Source organism: Metopolophium dirhodum, chromosome 2 (genome assembly GCF_019925205.1).
Source record: "Metopolophium dirhodum isolate CAU chromosome 2, ASM1992520v1, whole genome shotgun sequence".
In the NCBI taxonomy this organism is placed as follows: domain Eukaryota; kingdom Metazoa; phylum Arthropoda; class Insecta; order Hemiptera; family Aphididae; genus Metopolophium; species Metopolophium dirhodum.
The window spans coordinates 1,701,107-1,728,515 of record NC_083561.1 but is presented as its reverse complement, the minus strand read 5'-3'; the positions used below and the strand labels follow the sequence as shown (position 1 = coordinate 1,728,515).

At 41.0% G+C, this 27,409-nt stretch overlaps 1 protein-coding gene across 1 annotated transcript in view; it reads right to left on the bottom strand.

The window, feature by feature from the left end:
• Positions 1 to 27,409, bottom strand: part of LOC132938215 (protein dachsous) — a 134,530-nt gene that overhangs the window by 3,939 nt on the left and 103,182 nt on the right. Inside the window, 16 exon segments of the mRNA XM_061004915.1 lie at positions 40 to 170; positions 273 to 445; positions 543 to 848; positions 1,084 to 1,699; positions 1,816 to 2,338; positions 2,429 to 3,128; positions 4,164 to 5,214; positions 8,391 to 8,614; positions 9,184 to 9,468; positions 15,650 to 16,070; positions 18,862 to 19,278; positions 20,628 to 20,815; positions 24,051 to 24,072; positions 24,074 to 24,307; positions 24,309 to 24,337; positions 26,228 to 26,425. Coding sequence (XP_060860898.1) covers positions 40 to 170; positions 273 to 445; positions 543 to 848; positions 1,084 to 1,699; positions 1,816 to 2,338; positions 2,429 to 3,128; positions 4,164 to 5,214; positions 8,391 to 8,614; positions 9,184 to 9,468; positions 15,650 to 16,070; positions 18,862 to 19,278; positions 20,628 to 20,815; positions 24,051 to 24,072; positions 24,074 to 24,307; positions 24,309 to 24,337; positions 26,228 to 26,425 — 5,518 coding nt within the window.

Below are 27,409 nucleotides of genomic sequence, written 5' to 3'. Positions count from 1 at the left end.
TCGTCACGACGGGATCTTGTGCTTTTGTTGATATATTACCTGAATTCGTTTTGTGCAAATTTCACCGTGTTCGAATGCACCGTATTTTGTATGTTAGCGCGAACCGCAACAACAGTGGAAAGTGGAGGAGTTCCTAAGTCGGTGGCCGATACTAACAAATCGACAAAGCCCTATAAAAGAAATCATATTTAACACATATTTTAATAACGATACAATTAATATAATAAATCAGTTATATTCAATCGAAAATGTTATTAACTTTCAATCATTACCTTTTGCAGAAACTTTTGATCGAACTTCAATCGGTTCGCAGTGATGACGCCGGTCTGCTGGTCGATCCTGAATCCGTTCAAGTCGTTCACCAAACCGTATTTGATCTGTCCGTTCAGCCCAGAATCCAAATCCTTCGCGAGCACTTGCATTGACGATTCGCCGTAAACGTTTTCTGTGCACGTCAACAATACACAATGCGTTTAGATATTATGTCGTTATTATATTTGAGAGTGACAATCCTATTTATGTGATATTTTTACAAAACAAACCTGTCATCGTGAACGTATAATAAGGACGGTCGAATACTGGAGAGTTGTCGTTGTCGTCGGTTACCACAACGGTCAGTTCTGTGGACGCCGAGTGTTCCGAGTCGGACACGACTACTCCCAAGCGATACGTCCGTGTCTGTTCGTAGTCCAGACTTCCAATTAACGACACACGGCCGCTGTATCTGTCCAATGCGAAAAGCTTCCGATCCACCGGTCCCACTGACGGCGCCCAAGAATAGGTCAGCGTGGGGTAAGTGTCAACGTCGTTAGCGACTACCGTAGTTATCATGCTTCCTACTTCCAGACCTTTAATACACATAAAGAAAAAATATGTTAAAATTATTTAAAAAAATATATGATTGATGATTATAGTAGTGACTCAAATGAAAATAAAAAAAGCCAATAAATAATATTTTAGCCTATATGAGGTACTTATAATCTACATAGTAAATATACTAGATATAATATTATGTAATTTGTTGTTTTACATAATACAATGTTTTAGCTTTACTGTAATATTGATAGTGTACTATGCACGTACCTTCTTTGACGTTAATGGCGGCTCGCGGTGGGAATGACGGCCGGTTGTCGTTGATGTCGATAACTATCACGCGGATGGTGGCCATGCCGGTCATCTGAGGCGTGCCCTCGTCGGTCGCGATGACGGTCAGCTTGTAGGTGTCTCTGATCTCACTGTCCAACACGATGTTGGTCTTGACTATGCCGGAGTCGGTCGGGTCAATGACGAAAGCGTTGTCGTGGTTGCCGTCCACCAGGTGATACGACAGCCTCGAGTTCTCGTTGTCGTCCAGATCGACAGCCGCCACCCTCACGACGAACGCGCCCTTGGAGTTGCCCTCGGCCACTGTAGCCGTGTACTCCTTTTGCGCGAATACCGGGCTGTTGTCATTTTGATCGGACAGGTGTATCCGGACGTCGGCGTATCCCCACATGAACACCGACGCAGGGGCGTCGGTCTGCGCGATGGCCACTAAGTGTACGCCCGCCTTGTACGTTTCGTAATCCAGACCCTCTGATCGGCCAACGCGTATTACACCCGTTTCTTCGTCAATGTAGAACAGCCCGTTCTCGTTGTTGACCGGGGCCAACTTGTAGAACACTTTCTGTTTCCGACCGTCGCTGCGATAAGCCGAAATCTAAAAGCACACGAGGGAAACACAAACATTATTTTTAAGGTTTTCACCACATGGACCTATAGATATTGAATATTATACGCGTAAATGATAGCGCCCAATATAAATTATATATTTACCTCGAGCACTTCTTTGTGTTGTTCCAAATTTTCCGGTATTGTTACGTGATAGGTGGAGTTCTTGAACCGCATGACGGGGATCCGATCAAAGTTATCACCAATCTTTAACTCTAATAGGCCCGACGAGCTTTGCGGTGGGTTTCCTTTGTCGGTAGCCGTCACTTCCAAATGGAACACTTGACCGTTGTCCGAGGCCAGACTCGATGACGCTGTCACCACACCCGTGTTGGGGTTGATCCGGAACCGGTTGGCAGCCTCTTGGTTTTCCTTGAATGAATACAAGACATCGGCATTGGAACCTTCATCCTTGTCGACCGTCGACACCCGGACAATGTCCATTCCGGGCTGTACGTGTGACGGTATTTCCGCGGTGAACGGATATTTCGTGAACACCGGCACGTTGTCGTTGACATCCAGCACTTTGACATACACGAGCGTAGTGGATGACCGCGGATTGTACTTACCACCGTCCCTGGCTACAACTTGCAGCCAATAGTTGGGTTGCCGTTCTCGGTCGAGATTTCTAAAAATAAAAATTTAAAAAACAAATTAGAAAAAAGATCCTATTATATTATCAACGTTTAAATTAATTTATAATACTGCCGAAACTCACTCCACGGTGGTGATGATTCCGGTTTTGTTGTCGATCTGGAAAACGTTTTCTGTCTGATTGGACAGCGAATACGTTATCTTAGCGTTCACACCCACGTCCGCATCGTGCGCCTTGGCCGTCAGCACCTTGGTGCCGGGCGGCACGTCTTCCAACAGGGCCGCTTCGTACTTGCTTTGTTCAAAGTTCGGATCGTTGTCGTTCTCGTCGTCGACGATCACCGTCAGATTGCAATGGCCGGCCGTTGTGCTGCCGCGGTTCTGCGCCGCTATCTGCAGCTGGTATTTGGCCTGCACCTCCCGGTCCAGCGTCTTGGCCGTCAGCTCGCCCGTCTTCGGGTCCAGGTGGAACTTATTGGCACCATTGCCGCCGACGATACTATATACCACCTGTCCGTTGGATCCCCAGTCGGGATCTATGGCAGCCACTGTGCGGATCACCGACGGTTCTTGGTTTTCGGGCACTATCAGCGTGTGACATGAGTCGTGCTTGAACCTGGGACTGTGGTCGTCCACGTCCAGTACGTTCACTTCAAGCGACACCACGTCCGTGCTGGATTTCACCTCGTCCGTTGCGTACACGGGCAATACGTACCGAGACGTCCGCTCCCGGTCTATTCGGTTTTGCAATGTCACTAATCCCCGGTCTTTGTCCACGCGAAAACAGTTGTCGGCCACACCTTCCGGTATGCTATACGATATCCCTGAAACAGAGAGACCCAATACGGTTGTAATACGATTTCCACGGGTATATGGCTGTATAAAGTTGTCGAGAACACGTCATTATGGCTGCACCGTATATGTACAACCAATGACTAACTATATATTATTATAATTTAGATACAAGTGTATAACGACCTTTGCGTTGCGTTTATCGCTATTAATGTTAAATCGTTTTCATTTAGAACGACTATAATAATACCTACCTACTACTGACGTACCTATATAGGTATAATATACAGTTGGTACGTGAGGAGACATGATTGTGATGTGGTTTTGTCGACGACGTGATTTAAATAATATAATATAGCAACTTATAATAATTACTGGTTTGGTTTGGTTTTTTTTTTTATATAATAACGCCAACCTTGTAATAAGATTTCGAATATTACTTGAGCGCAGATAACTGTAGGTTATAATAACGTTATAGCAATCAACGTTTCGATTTTCAATCGATAGCTTATTATAATTATACTCTTTATTCATTATTGCAAATTTAACGACTTTTAATATCGAGTCGCGCGCTTGAGATACGAAATCCAATCATCTCGCTCTTCACGTCCTATGTATGCTAAACAGTTTCGACGCACATTATAAAGCAGTGCAACCATTAGATTCCGATCGTGTAAAAGTTTTTTTACACGTAACCCTTGTATATATACGTTAAACCTAAATACAATGTTATATATTATGCTCGTCAAATATTAGTGAAACAATAATAATGGGTGATGCGTGTTGACGTAGGAGACTCGCGGTGAGTAATTTCGTCACACACATATTTTACAAGTGTTTTTGAACAGAATATCACAGTTCGTACCCAGTGGTGAAACGCCGTGATTTTAATTTACGGTTTATTTCTGGTGTGATATCATCTAAATATTATGAATATCAAAAATATTATTTTTATCGTACTCCCCCCCCCCCAGACCTAAAGACTCGCGCGTCGTAACTGTTAAATCGTACCCATCTAAAATCGTGAAAAACTGATAAATAATAATTATTGTTATACTATGACTTACGGTTGGAGTTGGAGTTGGCCGTGACATTGGCGACAAAACTGCCGACGAGCGCGTCCTCGGAGACGTTGACGGTGTACAGCTTCTGGGCGAATTGCACCGACTGTTCGGCGCTCGTGGTAAACGTCACTTCGAGCGTGGTGTACGCGTACCTGGCTGGCGTGCCCCTGTCCGCGACCGTCACGTTGAGCGAGTGCTTCCTGCCGGTGTCCGGTACCCGGGCCAAAATCAGTGCACCAGTGTCGTATCCGATGCCAAACGTTCCCTGTTCGTTGCCACCGGTGATCGTGTACACTGTGCGGCCGTTGTCGCCGGCGTCCAAGTCGACGGCCACCACGTCGCACAGCCAATCACCCGGCCGGGCTGACCCATCGGCGTACATCCGCCGGAACGTCGGTGACACGATCCTCGGCCCGTTGTCGTTGGCATCCTGCACCACTACCCTGGCCGTCACGTCCGCGTATAGCCGCTCGGTGACGTTGACCGCCTGGTCAGTGGCCCGGACTATTATCACGTACTCGCGAGTCGTCTCGTAGTCGAGCGGTTCGACCAGCGTCAACATGCCGGTCAGCGGGTCAAGCGAGAACGCCGTCTCGTGCCCGCGATTCTGCCTAGGATGGCGCTGCACGACCGTGTACCGCAACTCGGCGTTGGCGTCCGCGTCTGCGTCCGAGGCCGTAAAGTTGTACACCACCGAGCCGACGGCCGCGTCCTCGGCCACCGTCACCACGACTGGGTCGTCCGGCCACCGCGGCGCGTTGTCGTTCACGTCCAATACCTCCACGCGCACCGACACCGAGCTGCTCTGTGGGTTAGTGCTGGCGCCGGTGTCCAGCGCGTGCACTTCCATCTCGTACGCCGCCTTCGTCTCCCGGTCCACCCGGCCGGCCACGATCAGCGCTCCCGTGCTCCGATCTAGATCGAACACTTGCTGGCTGATGTCTGAGTGCCGGAGCGTGTACTTTACCTGGCCCCGGCCCGCAGACGCAGCGCCTGCGCCTTCCGAACACGCTATGCGGCCGGCTATGCTACCAACCATCGCGTCTTCCTTCACCTGTGACGAAAAAAAAAACGAGCAATTTGTTAATTTGGTAAAATAATATAAGTATTTAATGGCTGGGATTTAATTTCACATACGCCGCAGTGGCGCCGATGTCTATATTATAGTTTCAAGTGGCATTACATAGAAATGAAACCTGAGATACCTATAGGTACAATCACTATCTTGTTTTGCCAAATAGAACAGTGCTCGCGGGGTCCTAGCCCTTACACCCCTATTATTATCTTTAATAATGATTTGCCAAGTGGGTACAATTTAGGTGTCATATGGCTAAGATTAAATGCCCAGGTAAGCCATTAATACAAAAAGGAATATCTAGCATTGCTCTCCACCGAGGTAAAACCAATTATCAGAGAACAAGAGTGTACGTTGATCTGAGACATATGATAATATATTATATTGAAATATTTGTATAAGTTGGGTGGTATATGAGTCATGCAAAATTGTCCACCTTGAAAAAATTCATAAACCACCCATTAGTTGATGAGGAATTTACCAATTCAAACGAGACCCTCCGTTACGGTTTACTTTTTTTGGACCACAGCGGATTACCGATCACCCGATTTGTACTCTAGCTTTCAGTTCTACACGTTTCTTTACAATGTTACCCTCCAGTACTGCAGAAATTTGATATTTTGTTTTCTAACTTTTATAAACTCGCTATACTTTTCTTCTTTTTTTCATTGATCAAACCCACGGCAACTTCGGCCATCAGGTAAACTATACTTTTTAAATCATTCAAAAAAGGCTTTGGATATTTAACTTTTATTAGATAGATATAAGATATTTGACTTGAGACGTATTGATATTGTTTTATTGACTAGGACGAGTATCTAATTCCACAGGCAATGTATTTCATAACGAGTACCTATATTATACGTCCACTGAAAGAGTCAGACATAATATCAGACTCGTCCGTTATTTGATAAATAATAATTTGTTTCATAGGTGTGTTATATATATACGCATAGTTGAGTTTGTCAAATCGTCATGAACATTTTAAAACTGGATTTAAAACATTTCACTGCACCACTATATGCGATGACCTGTAGTCAAAATCGGAAACGCTGCCTTCAACGATTTGGTCGACAGTCCGTCGCACGACAAATCTTTATTATATTTGCCTGCTCACGAGAGTACGCGCACATGGAATCGCGATCAGCAAATCGTAAGTATTTACTGTTGAAATAATATTGATTATTTTGGTTATAATAAACGTCGAACGTTATTCACGAGCATATAGACACGCGTATGGCTGAAGCTAGACGGTTTTTACGGAAATTCGACCTTATACATATTATGGGTTGTTTTCGACGTTTACCGTTGTAATAACTGCGCAGCGTATATACGAAAAAGGTGAGTTTCGGTCGAGGAATTCCATATTAGTATTCGTGTCGGTCTGGAGTAAATTTTGTTTGGGAACAATCACCGGACGGATCAGCTCCGGCCGGTTATCGAGTGGTCTTGCAGCGGCGTGCGCGAGAGAAAATCGGTTGTCCGTTTTTATTCTTTTCCCCTCACCGCGTCCACGTAGAATCTCATTTCGTAAAACTCGACCAACGCGCGCCTCTTAATTAAACCGATCCAAATCGAAAACGTATAAATCTTCACGGTCCGCGTGGTATTTAAAACTATAAATGCAAATCTCGTTAGTTCGTGACTAATTCAGTATCTGATTCGGATCGTCGGAAAGGTAAGGAGAGGAAGGAAAAAAAAGTTGTTCACGAAAAGTACACGTCGTCGGGCGAAGCGCGTTCAGGAAATCGCCGGAACACACAAAGAGACGTTCATTAGGGCCGAAAAGACAGACCACGACGACAACGACAGGAATCGGTCGGTCGGTCGGTCAGCGTAATAATAATAATAATAATAATAATAATAATAATAATAATATGTAAAACACAAGAAGTTCGATTTCGTTATTGTTTTGTTTTGTTTTTTATGCAAGTGACTTTTTTTTCGCTCGCGTAACAATGCCTTATCGTGAGCACTGGATCTCGTCATTTGTGTATGTGTGTATGCGTACGGAGAGATAGAATGGAATAAATAAATGAAAAAAAAAGGAAAAGAAAAAAAGTCGAACAATAAATATAAGTAAAGAGAAGTCACAGTGAACAAACGCGGCGCAAAAAGTATACATACATACACACCGTCGTCGTTGTCGTAGTCGTCTGAAACCCGGTTTCAATTGAATATAGGCGAATTGTTTTTATCTCGTATATTTTATTTATATTCTTTATTTCGGTCGCAATCGTATTCCTCGGCGGCTGCTGCTGCACCACACACACACACACACACACACACACACACACACACACACACACACACACATGAACGCACACACACGATGACAACACTAAAAACCAGTTTCAATTTTTCAAGCGCATTGCAACAACGCGGCGACGGCCAATGCGAGTTTTATTATTTATTTATTTTTTCTCATTTGATTTGTTTATTCATTATTATTATTTTTTGTCATTATAAACAATAACCACGTGAAAATGAACAGGTTATCAGGTAATGACTTTATCTAGATTTTTGGGTATTTTCGAAATGCAGCCGATAGTCTCGTATAATATATAACGCCCGTCTATACAATATATACGTGCACACACATAATATACAAATTAGCATTTGGGGACCTCCTTTCTCCGTTGATTTATGTGCTCCAATCTAATCCAATTTATTCCGGATTGCAGAAATGCACGCTAGGGGCGGGACGGTCTACGATATCAATGTGTGTGTACGTACGAAAGACATTCAAATTTATTGCCTAGCGAAAAAATTGGGCGACGAAAATTATATATATATACACACACACACGCGCGCGTGCGAGCAACGACGAGAGGAACTGGTTATATATATATAAAAATATATATTATACGGATGATATCGTGTTTTCCGATTTATATAAATGATTATCGAAAACTCGGTGGCATTGTGTGCGGTAGAAACTGCGTTTTATTTATTTAGATGCAGCAGAGCACCGTCGGGCCGCGCGTGCGTGCAGGGAATCAGCCGTGGGGCGAATCCGAATTTGGCCACCGTATATAATACGCATTAACATCGAGTATGGGCGAGCTGGACTTAAAAAACGATACCAACAGCACGCAATATAACACATTGCGTTTTATTTTATTGCAACGGAATGGGAGAGAACGATTCCGTACCTGGAACACGAGACTGGAACTGGTGAACGTGGGTCGGTTGTCGTTCAAGTCGAGCACCTCGACCCTGAGCATGCGAATCGTCTGTTTGGGCGGATGTCCGTTGTCCGTCGCCGCCACCGAAAGTCTGTACATGGATTTTTCCTCGTGGTCCAGCGACACCTTGGTTCTGATCACGCCCGTGATGCGGTCGATGAAAAATTCGCCGTTGCCATCGGAATCACGGCCTGCAAAAAAGGGCGAACAGTACATTAATGTTTGGTGGTACATTACAATGTAGCATTGCACCTATATATATATATATATTATAATAAGTGATAATATTATTTCGAGTTGCTATGGTACAGCAGGTCGGGTGTGGTTTAAATCAAATCCCTCAGAATCGGAACAATGACATATCATATGAGATATAATATTACCGAATGCTCACATAACAATGGGTCAACCGAAAAATTAAAAAGATGTACCCATAGTGAATTCTGTATTTAATAATAATATGCTATGCATTCTTACGATGGTTGAAAATGATAATGGGGGAAAAAAATCTGTGACACATACAAACGGTTAAGCTGAGTTACTACCTAACCACATGCCAATATAATAATTAATACCTAATTTAAATTTATATTGGACTGTGCACGCGTGGTCTTGCAATATTCAGTCAATGTTTCCATTTAATTTTTCGGAAACGCCATTAATAAATTATAAAACGAAATACATATATAATACGCATCATGGTAGTGTTCCAATTTACCTAATTATAATATTGATCTTTAATCACGTAAGACACACGTACCTTTGAGTATGGAATACGTGAGCGTAGCGTTGTTGCCCTGGTCAGGGTCGGTCGCCTTTACGGTGACCACCTCGACGCCGGGAGGTTGCTGTTCGCGGACCGCCACCACGTCCTGTTGCGGGTCCACGATGACGGGTGCGTTGTCGTTGACATCTGTCACGGCCACCTTGACCTTTACGCGCTTGCTGCGACCCCTGACCCCGCCGTCTTGGTCCCTGGCCTCGACAATCACCTCGTGCGAAACCCGGGATTCCCGATCCAACGGCTCTTTGGTGCTGAGTTCACCTGCGGATAGACAAACAAATAAAATAAATATATGATTATTAGGGTTCGAAATCTATGGTACTAACAATAATATGATGTTCGAAATATGCTTAAATGTGCAACTTAAAATTACGAAAAAGTAACTACTTACTCTAAAACTATAGGTTTCGCTAATATATATATATAGTAGGTACTTAATGACTAATATCACTATATTGTTAAAATTAATGTATTTTAATGTATTATTGAATTTGTCAAATATGAAATGTTTGTAAAATACGCTGCAAAGTCGAACTTTGTATTTAATTTCACAATTTCCCAAAAGAAATACCTGTATAATATCCCACCGAGAATATTCTTCAACTACCACTAAATTACACGAAAATACGAGAAAGCCCGAACTCTAATCATTATTATTATTAGGTATTATTATATTGCCACGTATATGTGTTTTTTGTGTGCTCGCGCACATTGCACTGTGTTTGCACAAACGAGAATTGTAATAAAGAGTAGAAAAAAAAAATTAGTTTTATGATGTCTATCGGCCGTCGTCATTGGGTTTGGTCGGGCGTATATATTATAATATGTAGTGTTTGCGTTTCTTTATCGCGCCTCACACGAGCGTCGTATTATTATTATTATTATATAGTTTAGAAGGCCCCGTCTATTATTTATATACACTTTCTCCGTTCGGCCGACGTAGTGTTTTTTTTTTTTTTACGACCGTCTGAGGTAAATATTGGGATTGTATCATAAACGCGAGAGCGGACGGGTTAACTCATACGCTATATACATATCGTACTGTCAGTACAAGAGGGCCGTATATCTAAAAAGGTAAATTGTTCAGGAGAGCGTTTTTAAGATTCAATAGCTTATACAAATTAGTGAGTTATCTTCAGCCAGATATAAGTATAACAAATTTTATTCAAAAGGCCGTATTTCATTATACGGCGGTATTGTTCTAAATAGTTATATTTAGGAGGCCACATTTCGTTTTACGGCTTTATTATTATCAACTACCTATAAAACTGGTTCAGTGCAATAAGTTTATTTCATTAATAGTAAATTTAATAATATAGTAGCATAGATCGCGCCACTCTATAAAAATAGAGAAAAAAAATACGAATTCAGAGATACCAAAACCTTAAAATTTAAAAATTTCGATATACAGCCCTCTTGTACTGACAGTGCGATATATTCAAATGTATATACGCCGCCTCGGACGCCCGAACAGGGGGCTGTTATAATATTGAGTGTATATACGATGTAGGAGAGGGGTAAAAAGGTTGACGTTTTTAATAGCTGCGTTTCAGATGTATTTATTTTTTGTTGAACGCACGCACACCGCGTTTCGGGACTGTCAATATTTAGGCGGACCGCGCGGCGGCTTCAGACACGAGTCCTTTGCGCAAACCATTGTAATATGACGTACCAGCTAATGTACATGTGTGTGTGTGTGTGTGTGTGTGTATGTTCGGGATAGGTATTTATTCCTGAAAGAAAATTCCACTTTGGGGTGAGGCCTCCAGTGAGATTGTGGAGCTATATACACCTATAGGTAGTTGCGACTCGCGGCACAGCAACGTGGGTACGTGGATCGAGCGGAACAAAATCGCATCACGGTTTAGAATTATTTCTTCAAAACCTATACGTACGGCGTTTCTGGGCGTAAAAGAGTTGGTGTTACAAATACGCGGGTATTATCTACCTATACGGTATACCTACCTACCGTACACACTCACACAAACACACACTCACGGATATTCTCTTTAATGATCGATGTAATCAGCGGAGGCGTCGTCGGCCGCGTGTAATTTAGAAACTGAGGGCAAACGAAACGAATGGAATCCGGCGGAGAGAGACTACGGATTATAATATGAGACAATCGTTTCGACGACGATTCTCCTACGCGCGTAGGCAGCCCGTTTAATTAACGCTCGCGGTGCACATGCGATATCGGCGGCGGCGCGACGACGGTCGGATATTATTAATAATGGATGACAATTATTATTATTATCATCGGACTATGAATTAATATTATATCGTTCGGCTATCGAGTGTAATATAATATATTTTACATACGTAATACGTCATGCAGTTTATAATGTAAGATGTCCACCACGGCCGAGCGGTTAAAATATTATCATTATTATTATTATTATTATTATTATTGTTATTATCATCATCGTGATTCGTGTACAGGTCCGTATTATTATTACTATTACTATAGATATACGCAATTAACCGCCGTTGTTGCAATAGAGGTTGCAGTAGGTATAATGTGCACCTCTATACACGTTATTTTATTTATCTTCGGCTATATAGCACCGATAGCGCACACGACGTTAAAACGTATAATTACCGGTGGTGTAATGCCGGTGGTTTTTTTTTTATTGTATAGGTACTCTCCGCGAACCTTATTGTTGTCGTTGTACTGCTGCTGCAGTTGTAGGTACTGTTCACGAGCAACAATAAACTCGGAAACGATAAAACGAATAAAACAATGGGAATTTCGCGCGATAAAAGTAAAAATTAGAGACATAAATTCCGAACGCATAATGATTATTATATTATATTATTATGAAAACGTATTTGCGCACGTTTCGCCCGGTTACAGTGCACAGCCGCCGAACCTATTATATTATTATTATATATTATTTATTGGTTTATTATTGCTTATGCGTTCGAATTACGATGGATGTTGTACAGCAGAAAACCGATTGTATTGATCCGCATCTATTAGCCGGCCGGTTAAATATGTATAACATAATAATACGTACCTGAACCAAAATTGATTAATAAGCGAAACTACGAGGAATGATTCAATGTTTTATTCAATTTTCGCACTAATTATATTTTCAAATGGTCCATCTTTTGAAAAAAAAGTAACAGTCGAATATTTTTTTTATTTGTTTAATATTATATACCTAAATACTATTGATCCATCAGAATATGTCGGGTATAATGTCTTCTAATTTACGATACATTAAAATAATAATAGCCTGTCGTTCACCAACACGATTTATAGCACACGAATTCCAGAATATTCGTAAAACATAATTTTTCCACAAAATTCAGAAAATTTGTTTTCCTTTTTATTGTATACGATTATAATTATGTTGTTCAATGTTATGTTTTTTATGCATACTTAAAAATAAGGCCTAAGGAGTTGACTATTTCTCTTGAACCCATCATATACCTACACTTATCTTGACATAAAGCTGTCAATATATGAGCAAGACCATCATTAAATTCCACTATTAAAATACGCACAATATTGCATACCTAAGTAAAGGACTTAGATATAGCTAAAGAGAAAAATTATAGAAACGTCCAGTTCGTGTAATAGTCGAATTTTTTGATAAAAACAAAAACCCGACTGACGAGTGACGACTATAATAATTATTTTATATATGAACGAGGAACCTCGGAAGTAAATCGGATATAGGCTATTGAACGTGTCAAGATTTAATAATTTATATAGTTTAGATTCACTAATATTATACAATATTAATGTATAAAATGTATAATACGTCAGTGGCACTTTTCTAAGTTACAGTGGCGGCGATTAGTGCGCGGTCGGGTCCTATACACAATTTCGGAATTATTATTCTATATTTTCGTCCGTTCCGGGACGTGATTAATTACTCATATTGAAAATACCAATTTGTAGGCGGGCTGTTCGTTTTGTATTTTTTTTACAAACACATTTATATATATATATATAGCCAGGTATAATAGCCAACGGCAAGTCGATGCGTATAATAATAAGGAGCCACCACTGAAGTTAGTGATCGAGCAGCAGCAGCTATATACGTCTAGGTAGTAGGTATATTTTAGGTATACGAAGTCTACCTATATGCAGGCCTCAGGGTGTATCCGACCTCAAGGCCTCTCCGATTGTTTTTTTTTTTTTTTTTTTATCCATCAACCGCTACATCGCGCGCGTTACACGCGGGTACTTCGGGTAGGTAGGAGACTTATATATACGCACGCGTTTATATTATATACATACATCTGGTATTATCATAACCGCGTTCGGCAGCTTGCAGCAGAGCTATATAGCAGGAATTGTATGAAAAAAAAAAAACCCACTACCAATTCACCGTCGTCATCGACGGCGACGAAGACTACGACGACCGCGACGACGATCACCAGAACAGAGACGCACGCGAACCAGACACGCACAAAACCGAAAACTTACACACACACACACACACACACACACACTCGTATAAGTACCTATACCATAAAATATCGTGTACCTGTTGTAGTGCGGGTATAATATACACGAATGGTCCCGAGTCGACCCGTAATTTGGCGGCAGCCGCAACCGCACCGCGTAGTCCTCTCACATATATCTATTCCGACCCAAATTGTCTATACATAACTACCATAATTTACGAGGAAATTGCTTTTGCACCACCGCCGCCGCCGCCGCAGCTATCGATATATATATAAATTATATGTGTGTTATTATTATTATTATTATTATTACACGAATATTTTCGATACACCAGACCACCGTAATTAGTTCCTATTTTGTATTTATATATATAAATCTACCCCCCTCGTATTATAAAATTACGTGGGTGGACCGTATATTTTTTAAACTACCAGCCGAGAAAAAATATAATACTGGCCGAATTGTTCGTTATTATTGACAAATACTTGGATATTTAAGTACAAATACTTCCCTCTCTCGTATAAAAAATGTAATTTTTAATCGGTTGTTTTGCACGCACGTTCTAAAAATTATTATAGATGGCGGCGGCGGCGATATTATTACCGAGTTCGAGTGTGTTGTGCTGTCGAGAGAATACGCGCCGCATATAAGTAGTCTTCGATGCGACCTCCTAACACATAGAGTACGTATAATAATAATAATAAAAACCTAAGTGGTTATGAGTACGTATCTACAACACAAGTATTCCTATTTAGTTTGTTTATTCTCGTGCTACGCGCGTCAGTCAAAATCGTGTACAATGTACGATGATACACATAATAAAAGTTTGGCCCCCAAATGCGGCTAGTCATTGAACGGGAGGGGAAAACACGGGTCTTTTGAGCGCGTTCACACAATATACACAATCCGCTCTTTAATATTTATTAATTACTTCCACGGTATATTATTATATCGTACTAGATACTAACAATACCTACCCACGAATAGAAATTATAAACGTATTTTAATAATTAATATATTAGGTATCTATATTATAATATATTATGCTGTTGCTGCAGTATAATAGATATTTTACGATATCGTTGTACACCTAATGTGCGCGCGCCTCTTATGTGTGGTTTTTTTTATGTACAGGTACACCCGGACGGTGTTACCTATAAGTACAATTAATGGGAACGGAAAGATACGAAAATATTATATTATAGTCGATCGTGTCGCGCGTCGAGAGCAAAGACCTCGCGTCGGCAACACCGTTGAATTAATTAAACGCACGTATAGGTACCTATGTAATATAAGCGTGTGCGCGAAACAAAAGGCGCGAACGACGTAAGATTGAGGTACAGTGGTAATGATTTCGAAAATGCCGCCGCGTACAGTTTGGAAGCTCATTAGTCGTTGGCACGAATTTAAAAAAAGCGCATCGGTGTCAAACGTATACTACACACTGACGTTTATGTTATGTTGTTACACGCTTGTATAGACGGTGTACACAATAAACACACTATAGGTGTGTATATACCTACGTGATATACGCCTAGCTGTTGTCGAACTATGCAGTATACAGAAATCATTCAACTCGTTGGGTGAACATATTAAAATATTTGTAATAAGCGTGCGCGCATGTCGGTATTATAGTCTCTGCACCGCGTATCCGTCTACTCTCCAACCGGAATACTTTTGAAAAGCATCACCACGAATGAAAGAGGCAGTAGGAATTAGTTGCATTTAAATTCAATATACCTACAAGTAGCCTATATCCAAAGCTGTTTGGAATTTCCTTAAAATTGGTCCACTTATTAATGAACCAGCTATCTTATAGTTTTGATAGAGCACATATAATGACGATTTTGATTAATAATTTTAAACAATATCATGTTACCGTATATATATACTATTAATTTTTAAATATTAATAAAACCGCCTGGGAGTCGATTTGTATAAAAAAAAATTTAAAAAAATAAGCGAGCGCGCGCCTTACGTGTACGATGTGCAATAAAATTTATGGTCAACACTTACCGGAATACAGGTTGATATTGAAACTCGAGTTGGACGGTATGAGTGAGTACCGAATTAGCGCGTTGTCGCCGGCGTCGCGGTCCGCGGCCGAAACAGCGCCGAACGCCGTGCCAGCCGGACGGTTCTCCTCCACGTGGAACTCGTAGTGCTCCCGGTCGAACTCTGGATCGTTGTCGTTGACGTCGGCCACGGTGACTACCACGACCACGGTGGCGGCCAGCGGTCCCGGCGACCCGTTGTCCGCGGCCACCACTGTCAGCTCGTATGTGTCCTGCGTTTCCCTGTCCAGCGGACCCTTGACGTACACCCATCCGGTACCGGGGTGCACGTCCAGCGACCCACCGCCGTCGCCACTGGAAATCCGGTATGTGACCCGAGCGTTGTTACCGCTGTCGCCGTCCAACGCCGTCACTTGCACTATCTGCAAGACATAGAGAAAACCGGGTGTTATTACTCAAAAGATATTATTCGATCACAGTGACATTGGTAGTAACGACAACTCAGCAGGATTTTCTGCGGGGAGGGGTGGTCTAGTACCGTGGACGCCTCTACGATATATTTTATACATCAGCGGGTACATAATATTATCATTTTAACGCACCGCGATATATTATATCGCTGTCAGGGGGTGGGATGAGAGATTTATGCTGTTAAACCGCGGTGGTGTTGACAATATATCATTGCGACCACGATGTCGGTGAATCTTAAGCCACTTATACACATTATATATTATCATACACCGCAGCAGTATACCGCGGGCGATTTAATGTAGAACACGTTTATGAATATAATAATAATAATAATAATAATCGTACGCGGAATACGCGAGGTAACACAACGCTCGCGTTAAAGTGAATTAATCGAGTCCGAGATTAACGTCAGCGGGCCCCACTAATTTATTGGCGTCCGCGCGACCAGATTATACTGTCCGCGCGCGCGGGTTACCGCGGTATACACACACCGCCAGGGCACGCGGTATTAATATATATAATAATATCGCGTCCAAGCACACAAGATGAACGCGATACGCATCTAAATCCGACACATTGTCGTCGTCGTCGTCGTCGGATCGCCGCCTCGGAAGAACACGCATAATAGCTGTGTGTATTAAACTATTATATATATTTATATAATTATGTATAGAGCGTTAGGTATATATGTACCTGCAGCAGCCTACCTACGCCTCGTTCGAATCCTGTGTACACGACGCGTTGCAGTCGTATAATTGTGGGTAGGTGGTATACCTATAACGCGGTTATATCGAAACCAATGGTAAAATAATAAAACAGACGGAGAAAAAACGTTGTGCGCGCGGTGACGACCACCGCCTGCGCGGCATTCCCGCGCGTGAACTATACGCTCGACCCCGGCCAGACCGTCGTGGGGTGGGAAGGGGGTGGGGACACGGACGCGTCAAATCGTATTATATTGTAATATTATAGGTGGTACGTATACACACGCGGTCGTCCATCAATCACCGCCGCGATTCGGCCCCGGTGACGACGAGTAATTATCGGGACGCGCAGTTCTGCCAACACAATGACGCATTGTTCGCGCCTCGTTGGGGGCCTCGCACGACACCCCCCCGCGCGACGATGTTAATATATTATATGTATACTATGCCGCGTCCCCGGGGAAAATCGATAGGCTGCAGCAGCGCCAATGTCGATGTATTTTATTATTATTATTATTATTATTAATATATTATATGATAAAAAGACGTACGCATTATTATTATTATTTCGTTTTGTCTTTGTACACCCCACTCCGCGCCCGACCACGTCTTTGGCGGTTGACGATCTCGTTACAATATAATATGTAGATATACCCATGTTATTATTATATTATTATAATTTATAATGTTATCGAATCTCCTATTATACGGTCTCCCCGGTCTCCGCAGAGATATTGGTGCTGTACTACGCGGGGCGGCACGGACCCCATCAAGGGGCGTTTCGTACGGAAAGAAAAAAAATGATATAATAAATAATAATCATTATTATATTATACCCCTTCCAGCGCACGATCTATACATATAGATGCATACATCGCGTGTATTAGATTATCAGTCATTATATTATTATGAAGGTATTATATTATTATTATACACGTGCATTGTTGTCCCGCATTATTAATAATATTATTAAAGGTATCGCGCATTAACTTGCCGTCGTCGTTTATTGTTTAATTGGTTCGCCCCACGGAATACTGTTCTAGTCGCGCCGAGCTGCAGTCGTGTAAAGTGTAGTTGCTCCACCCACCGCTATCGTCCAACATACCCCATTGTGAAATTCCTCACAATTATATCGTTTTATTATGGGCTGTTATAGGTATATTGAAATTCAGTAAATAGGAAGATAATTTTTTTTTCAAATAACCTCTGCAATCGGTAAAACTACGGGTCTTATCCGGTCGGTTCACGTGTTTGTGTATATATTAACCCGACGAACGGCGTGTGGCGTACGTATTATTATTATTATTGCTATCGGAATGCGAGGACAATACCGTCGTGTGGTTCCGTTATAATATTCCGACGCGAAATCATGACTGTGACCCCCTCGCAAGTCGATGGTCATTGCGCGCGCGCGCCGTGCTGTACCGTTATTAATTAACGAGAGTGTCGTGACGACGGACGACGTGGGAACGTCGTAGCGTTTTCGGTGGGCTCGTTACTAGTACATGTGAGTGTAAAATAAAAGCTACAATTGGTTTTAACCTTTTGGGAAGGGCTGAGGACAAAAAACGCCAACGCATAACAATGCTGGAAGAACACACCGTCTTACGTATTGACCAGACTAAATAAGAAAAGTAGATAAAGGTAAACTATAATATGGATTATATACTTAAAAGTAAAATTTCTTGTTATTATTAATATTTTTTTATCATATTTTAATCGGGGAAATGTCATAGGCAAGTTATAGATTTACAAATATCTCGTGAATGAAATAAAAATAGGTATGCCATTGATATGGCGACAAACATTGCATTCCCGAGGTGGTGGAACTGTGGAAGGGTGTGCAAGTATAGTTTCGTTTAAGAAAATATCATGCATTATAGCTTATAACAGCTCGCAATTGGATTGGTCGGGTGAGTAAGAGTGTGTGACCGTGGTTCAGGTAAGAGTACTTGCGTTTATATGGTATATGGTTATAGGTGACGATGGTATATTACTATATTAGGACCTATTAATAATCGTCAAAATATATTTTTACCTGCGAGTTGACTGGCAATGATTCCAAGACGGTGGCCGCGTAATGTGGTCTCTCGAATACGGGTGGGTTGTCGTTGATATCCTGGACGTCTACCACCAGGGTCATGTTGTCGGACAGGGACGGCACCCCCGAGTCTCTGGCGATCACGGTAACCGTTAGCCTGTGCACCGTCTCGTAATCCAATCCATGGATCAAGCTGATCGTACCACGGTTGTGGTCTACCTGGAAGTACGACGGTTCCTGTGTGGAGGCAATCAGCTCGTAGTGAACCTGTCCGTTGGCCCCGGAATCCGGGTCGGTCGCGTGTGCCGTGTATATCGGAGATCCCGTCGCTACATTTTCCGGTACAGCGATTCTCACCGAACTCGAATCAAAATGCGGCGAGTTGTCGTTTCTGTCTTCGATTATTATGTTCACCTGTAATTGATTACATATTATATATAGTGACACATGGCAAAGTCAAACAACGTGTGATTTTCAAAAATAATTTTTGAACAACCATCGGAAGTACGGAGCCCCAACGCGTATCAGTATATTATATGATTTAATAATAAAATAATATTATTATTATCTTCTTTAGTTGAATACTTTCTATTTTAAAGCGATCTAATCGCGCCCCACAGCAGACATTTCAAAAGAACCGTCATAAACATAACTGCAGTTTCAGTAGGTAGGTATACTGTGATGAATGTGCAATCGTTTGAAACTGCAATCGTTAAAAAATATATAACACACACCGTGACGGCATATTATTATATTATATAGGTACGCATAATCGTCCGAGTCTATGGAAAATATTGACAGTTTAACGATCTACGTATATATAGTTGCTTATCCGCGGCAAATTCTACAAGCGCCTATATAATAAGATTTTTTTTTTTTTTTATTATTGGGTAACCCGCGGCAACATAGGCCATTGGGTGTGGGGAGGGCACTGTAGGTTTTATATTGGGTAGGTTGGTAGGTTGGGTAGGTTGGTACACGTGTGTGTTGTGTTTGGCAGAATTTCTAATGGGGCACCCGTAGGTTTCTGCCGTGCCCCGGGGTGGGGGGATGGCGGCACTTGTTCTCCGGACACCGTGACTTGCACGGAGAAAAATGCCGCCCAGTGGTCGAGCATCGAACTCGGACCGGCTGTGCCGAATCCGTCGCGTTAGACCGCTCGGCCACCTCGTCCCCCCTATAATAAGATTATACTCGTACGTACCTAAATATTATAATATTCATCCGTTGATATATTTTACTATCGGTAAAAACAACAAACTAGGTACCTATAAGCGTTCGAAAGAAACGTCGCGCCGGGCCTAAGTGGGATTTGTTTTATTACACACACACACACAAACACGTCTCCGTTACGGTGTTGAGCGCGTTCGGGTTGTAAAGGTTTTGCGCACGTAGACCATTAAGTCAACATAAACTCATAAACGCCCCCCCCCCCCCCCCCCCGCGCCCCGATAGGCGCACCTGCATCACAACACTGGCGCAATTAAACAGTTTTACAACTGATCGCGGTCTCTCTCGTTAAACCGATCGTGTGTGCATTGATCCCGCTATAGAGCAAAGAGTATAATATTATTATGTTTGTGAGTGCTGAGTGAAAAATACAATTCTTGAAAGAAAAAAAAAAACCGAACGTTTATATAATGTACATAACACGTCAATATCACGGCGCATGTACGAACACGGCCAGCTGCAGTGTTGTAGGAATGTGTGCACAAAAGGGTATTAAATAAAATAATATTATTATGTTATGTTTATACACTTACTTGAGTGTGCGCTCCGTAATATTTGTTCGTCGCCGAGTAGGCTTTGACGTTGAGTAGAACCGATTCGAATGATTCGTGATCCAACACGGCTGTTGTTTTGATTGCTCCTTTTACCGGGTCTATGGCGAAATATCCGTTCGCCTCGTCCGAATGTATGGCGTACCTCAGAGATTCCGAATCGTCCAAACCTGTGACACGGATCATATTAATTCGTCAAATTTAATTGTATATAGGTACATCAAAACAAACAAACAAAAAACATATTAATAATAATAAAAATTAAAGATAAATAAAAAAAAAAAACAATAATAATATAGATTTAGATTGGACGGATGGTGGATCTACGATAGCCTTTATGTATTTAGGTAGGTACACTGATTTTTTTATTTAAAAAAAAAAAATTGGTTTTATGTATAGTTTGAACTTTGAAATACTATAGGTATTAATAATAATCAACAGTTGTACTTTTAACATTACATTTTTGAAAAAACAACTTCACTCTTGAATAAAATCATTATTTTACTGTCATCGAGGGTACTGTCATCCATACCAGAGTTGAACAATTTTTTTCTCATATTCATTTTATATTGTGTTCGAAACGATCGAAGTCGTTTTGATCATCGCATTACCCAAGTGAACACAATTTGTGTATCCCATACAGGCCGTATATAGTGACAGACTTGCAGCCATCATCGTTGTCAACAATAAGAACTGTCGCGCGTGCGTTTAAATATTCATAGTATATGATATATATATATAACTTGGTGAGCACATAAACACTTCGATGGCGTTAAATGCGTTTGTCGGGGATATTGCAGTATATATAATATATAAGATATAATGATGATGATAATAATAATAATAATAATAATATAATACGACAACAACGACGAAGCGGCGCGTACACAGAAATATTGACCGGTAGCCGTTGTGTGAGCGGCTGCAGCGGCAAACATATTACATCATTTCTACGGACCGGTTTATTCGAAAATTAAAAAAAAAACTCCCCGCGTGTTTGACCAAAGATATTTTTTTGATTGAAAAATATTTTTGATGGAAAATAAAAAAAAACAGAAATCGGAAATGATCGACATCCGCACGCTCGCTCAGATTTCTTCGGTGGTATAAAATATAGCTGCAGATATATTATATTCGGCTGCAGCAAACGTCATCATCTCGGTCTGCTAACGTGAACGTGCAGTTTCCCGGCCACGATCGATCTGCGTGCGCGCGGATATCAATCGATTGATTTAATGCAATAATAATATTATGATCTATTCAATATTACACTATCGTAAAGATCGGAGGGCACCTATAGTCAGTGCGGGTTGGGCTATTCCGCGGAGAGGGCCGCGGCGCGGCTAGCAGAGATTAACATTTAATTAAAATCCAGAAACACCGGTTGACTGGGCGCTCGGAAAAATCATACGCAGTTATAGAGTGGGGATGGATTACATACACACACCACATACATATATAATAATATGCACATCCGTAGGATGACGTGAGATTTTAATAGAATCGAGTGTGTTTTGGCCGGTATATATATATATATATATTATAATATGTGTGTATACACGAAAACCACGAACGATTTACATAAATCTCGTCCCGCGCGACGATTTTTTGTTGTTTTCGTTTCACCATCTTGGAACGATCCGTCGTCATCGCCCGGCGCAGCAGCGGTTTACCGATATCGGAGGGGTCCACGTACCAAAATATGACATATTCGGTTTTTGGTTGTTTTCCTCGTCTATTGTTGACTCGTCGTAAATTCGTCGTCTTCGGTCGAAAAAACGCCACGTTCCGGTTTATTTAATTTGAATAAAATTTTAATAACGACGAGAAATTCGTTTGGACCGGCGGCGGTGATAAATAACTACTGCGGGGCCGGGGTGAGATAAGTAAACGGACATAAATTGTGGTCGTTATGTACGCACGCACGCGTTCTCACACACACTCATGCAGTCATGCACACACACACACACACAAACACACACCTCATAGCCAGTAAGTAATCTATGTATATATATACTATATACACGTGTATATGCGTATAATTTAATATAATTTATATATTTATTATTTATACATCATTGTACACAGGTACACTCGCACGGGTTGAGTTGTAAGTTGTACATTTGTAATTTTTCGTCGACGAAAGGGTTTTTCACTTTCGGCTGTCACTCGATATGTTCGATCATAATAGATGAGGTAAGTATGAAGAAGTGATTTTAAAATCAACGATTAAATTTTACATTTTTTTGAAGTTTTACGTATGATCTGACGGGGGATCGCATCGCATGTGAATGTTATCGCGGACATGTTGAAAAGAATATAAAATATTATGGTCGTTTTAATTTTTATTTCGCATTAAATCTCCGATCTCGTATCGGACTATGATACTACGGTATATTACAGCAGCTGCAGTATAGTCTTAATCAGAGTCGGTGCCGTAGACACGGAAAAAATAGGGTCTTTACGCAGTATATACCGTTCTAGCTGTTGAACGTGGATAATATTAAACTCGGGCGTGCGTGAGAATAAATATATAACTATATTATACCGATCGATCGACCTAGTCGATTAGAAACGTCATATATGCGTGCGTGTGTGTATCCGAACCAGTTAGTTAGTGAATTTCAATCTGCAGCTATATAGCAGTAGCGGACAACGGACGCGTAGTGTCGTATTGCGACGATCGTCGTCGGATGGTATAATTATAATGAGCTGGCCGTTCGTACAAACGGCCACGGTGGCCGCCGAATTTCCAAACAGTCGCGTACAGATAAAGGTATACCTACCTACCTAATAATAATAATAATACTTACTACTCAGTAGTAATATATGCCTAGCACGACTCGGCGAGGGAGACTGCACGGTTAGAGAGAAGTCGGCGAGTGCACGGATGGGACGATATACATAATATATGCTCGCGCGGGATATTATGTGTACGTCTCGTAACTTACCCCCCCGGAACGGATCGTGATCGGATGCGAAATGAAGACGTATTATTGCGAGATATATATACACTTCACGACTCGAATCATTCCTATATGTGTACCATGCTACATTCCGTTTTTTTTTTTATTCATTTTGTTTTACATATATATTCGACCTTTGTGTCGTGCTCGGTCTCGGTGTGTGCGTGTAGTGGCTGCCGTTTTCGCGATCTCTGCACAGCACCTGCACTAAATAGGTATATATATAAGCACCTTATACACTATTACGACTTGTACGACGACGTTTCCGCACGAAAGATTCTTCTCTTCTTTCTGTAGTATATATATACAAGTATGCGCATTTATATGTTTGAGCGACGCGGGACGACTTGCCCCCCACCCCCTCCAACTAGACACCCACCCACCCATTTCCACCATCCATCCGGTGTTTTGAAGCCCTCTAGGTGGTTGCTGCACGTACCTGACTGATTGGGCGACACCGAAAACAGTGCCGACGGCCGTGCCCACCGGCGCGTCCTCCGGCACCGTGAACGAATACTGCGACTTGATGAACACGGCATACGGTTTGGACGGGTCTGCGGCCAACACGGCGATTCGGACTCTGGCCACTTGAGCGGCCTCGTAACCACTGCCATCCCTGGCGGCCACCAACAGCCTGTAGACTCCCGACCGCAATTGCGCTGCCCATATCTCGCCAGTGTTGCCGTCCAACCGGAAACGACGTCTCCGAGTCCTCGCTGTCGGGTCCTGTGAACACACGCACAACAATATTATATTAAGTTTTGGAGTTGTGATTTCTGCTATCTGTTTAAACACCTGTTACGAATATTAAGCACGTTCACTACACAAATCTAAAAATAAGCGAAATTATTTTCATCTTTTAACTGTAATTTAATGAAGATTAAATGATATTTTGGATAAATATGAGTTATTAAATTAATTAAACGATTGAAAGAAAAATTAAAACAATCATAAAATTGCTATATTATTATATTATATATAATTGCCTACGTAATATTTTTGTTGGACATTTTATTTGATATTAAATATTATTAAAATATCTTAAAATAAAAATTAAATTATTATTATTTAACTCAACAATGATATCGCAGGAAGACCACCAAAGGCTGATCAAAACAGACGAATTGTTCAAATAAATTTAAGAAAAATGTTAAAAAATATAATATCTTATGCATATAATAATAATATGCACTAATATAATGCACTAATCAGATGTAGAGTATATAATAGTATATTATATTGTAAAACAAAATATGTAGATTCAACTTAATCGTTTCTTCTAATTGTAACTAAAAAAAACGACATGAATGCACTAAATTCCCTGTAGCTCTGGTTAGCTGGTTCCCCGTTATACCCCGGTTATCATATATCAATAAAGGGTACATAGGATTAAGTCTGATATAGTATAGTTTAGATAATTTTACCATTGGGTACATTTTATATAATATATTATATACAGTTGAATATTGTGGCAGTGAAATAGGGTTAAAATAATGATTTCTAACGGTATGAATTTTACGATGAAAAGTTACCACTCATTTGCTAAAATATTTTTACGTTATTTCGTTATAGATCTCCTCGATAAAATTCTAGTTATACCCCGCTATATATACTAGTTAGTTACACGTTATCTGATTGTATAATATATCAGCTACTGGACTATTAAAAAACGTCCGATCGACTGGGCCAAAGACTGCACGAGTTTATGAAGAAATATTTCAACTATATATGAGAAATATAATAATATAAATTTATTTATTTATCGCTTCATGTATATGTGACATGATATAGTTATATGCAATATGTGCACTAAATATCTATGTATATAATATATTATATAGGTATACATAACATGTTTGGTTATAGTATGGTATAAACATGACGAAAACACAACATAATATTAACCGAAGAATGTTTGGCCGTCGGTCGAGAGTAAAGTTATATATTCGTATAATATTATATTATCAGTGTGCGTGTGTGTATACGAATTGTCTTTTGTGTGGCTGTATTTTAATGCACAGGATATTCATAACATAATAATATAACAGTACGACGGAGAAAACCACAAAATTAAAAAAATAAAAAAAAAAAATAATAGAAATCATGTACAACCCAACGTAAAAGTTTTTACGTCGTGAATCTGACAATGTACCTACTATTGATATTAAACACAAACGCGCGTCATTTACAGTTAAATTTGAAAACTATTGCGGTCTGGGTATATAAACCTACGTGTCTTATAACGTGCAGTGTAGTTATTTCAGATTTACAATTTAGATATATAGGTGCAATATAGTACTCTATGATATTGTGTTATAAATTATCTTTATAATTATGGATACGCATTATTCACTATTGCTGTGCACAATAATAATTATAGACCTACGTTTTCTACGATTCCGTGAAATTTGAGCAGGTCGTACGCGAACAAAATGTATAATATGGTTATTAATCTTATATTATATAGGCACACTGTATACCTACAGTCTATACGATAAGCCCGCGGCAGATCGATGGTTTATTATTGGGTTTAATGTAATATGCAACAGAATGTCAGCTTTAAAAATACTGCACACGATGATAAAATTTGAATCATTTAATTTTTATAACACATACCTTTTGCCGATATCATATAGTAGGAAACTACGCCGAAAGATCCGGAATCCGCATCCTTTGCCCGGACCGTGACAATGGGTCCTTGCTCGGCGGGGCTCCACACGATGGACACGTTGTATTCGGAGGGTGAGAAAACGGGCCAGTTGTCGTTGACGTCCTGCACGTCCACTTTGACCACGGCACTCGTGCTCAGTCCACCTACGGAACATAATCGATCGTTACAATAATATATACGGCGTAGGTATATATATGACTATTGACAATTTATGTGTATTATATTATATAATATTTTGATGGGAAACAAATCGCCGTTATATATTGTGGCAGTCGGTGAAATGCAGTCGAGTCTGTAAGCCCGGCATCCCCATTTCAAAACTGTTCACTACAGTACGTATTATCCTTTGGAAAATTAGTACCCCATTAGTAAATTATAATATATGGTGTATATACTACAACTTCGCGAGGTGCTTTACTGGCCTACGCAGTTCGGGTGAGTATAATATATCATGTTACGTCTTCGGCGATGAAAAGCGGCAATAAAATCCGACAATACACAGACGGCGCGTGCGAGGGAGAGCGGTAGTAGCTGTTAGATGGATAGATAGAGATAGAAAGAGAGATAAATGTATATATATATAGATAGAGAGAGAGAGAGAGAGAGAGAGAGAGAGATGTGTTGAAAGACAAGGGATGAGCCACAACGACGCACAGCAGCAGGTGGCCAGTGATGCTTCAACAGGAGGTGAGGCCGAGATATATGCTTATGGTCGGATAGATTTCAACGGATCGCTCGGAGGTGCTCTGCAGCACACTCGAAACCGCCCGATAAGCATCGGACGCGTTCTGCGAGTCAACCGGTTTACGCGCGCGCGACCGCTCGAGTTGGATCTTTGATTTATCGACGGCAACTCGCGCACAAAACGGCCACGCGAGAATATATAAAAATGTGTACATCACAACATTATTTTGGTGCATGTACGCGCTTTGCCAAAATAAAAAAAAAATTAACGTATATTTAAATTATTGCGATCGAAAGTCCGGAATAAAGTGGAAAAAACAGTGTCATCAAAATGTTGCGTTGTACAAAGCTGCAGGTGGGAATTATTTCGTGTCCTATCATCAATTTTATAACGCGAAATTCAAAAACTCTCGTTTCGTGTCAAAATATCATCAGCTGCTATA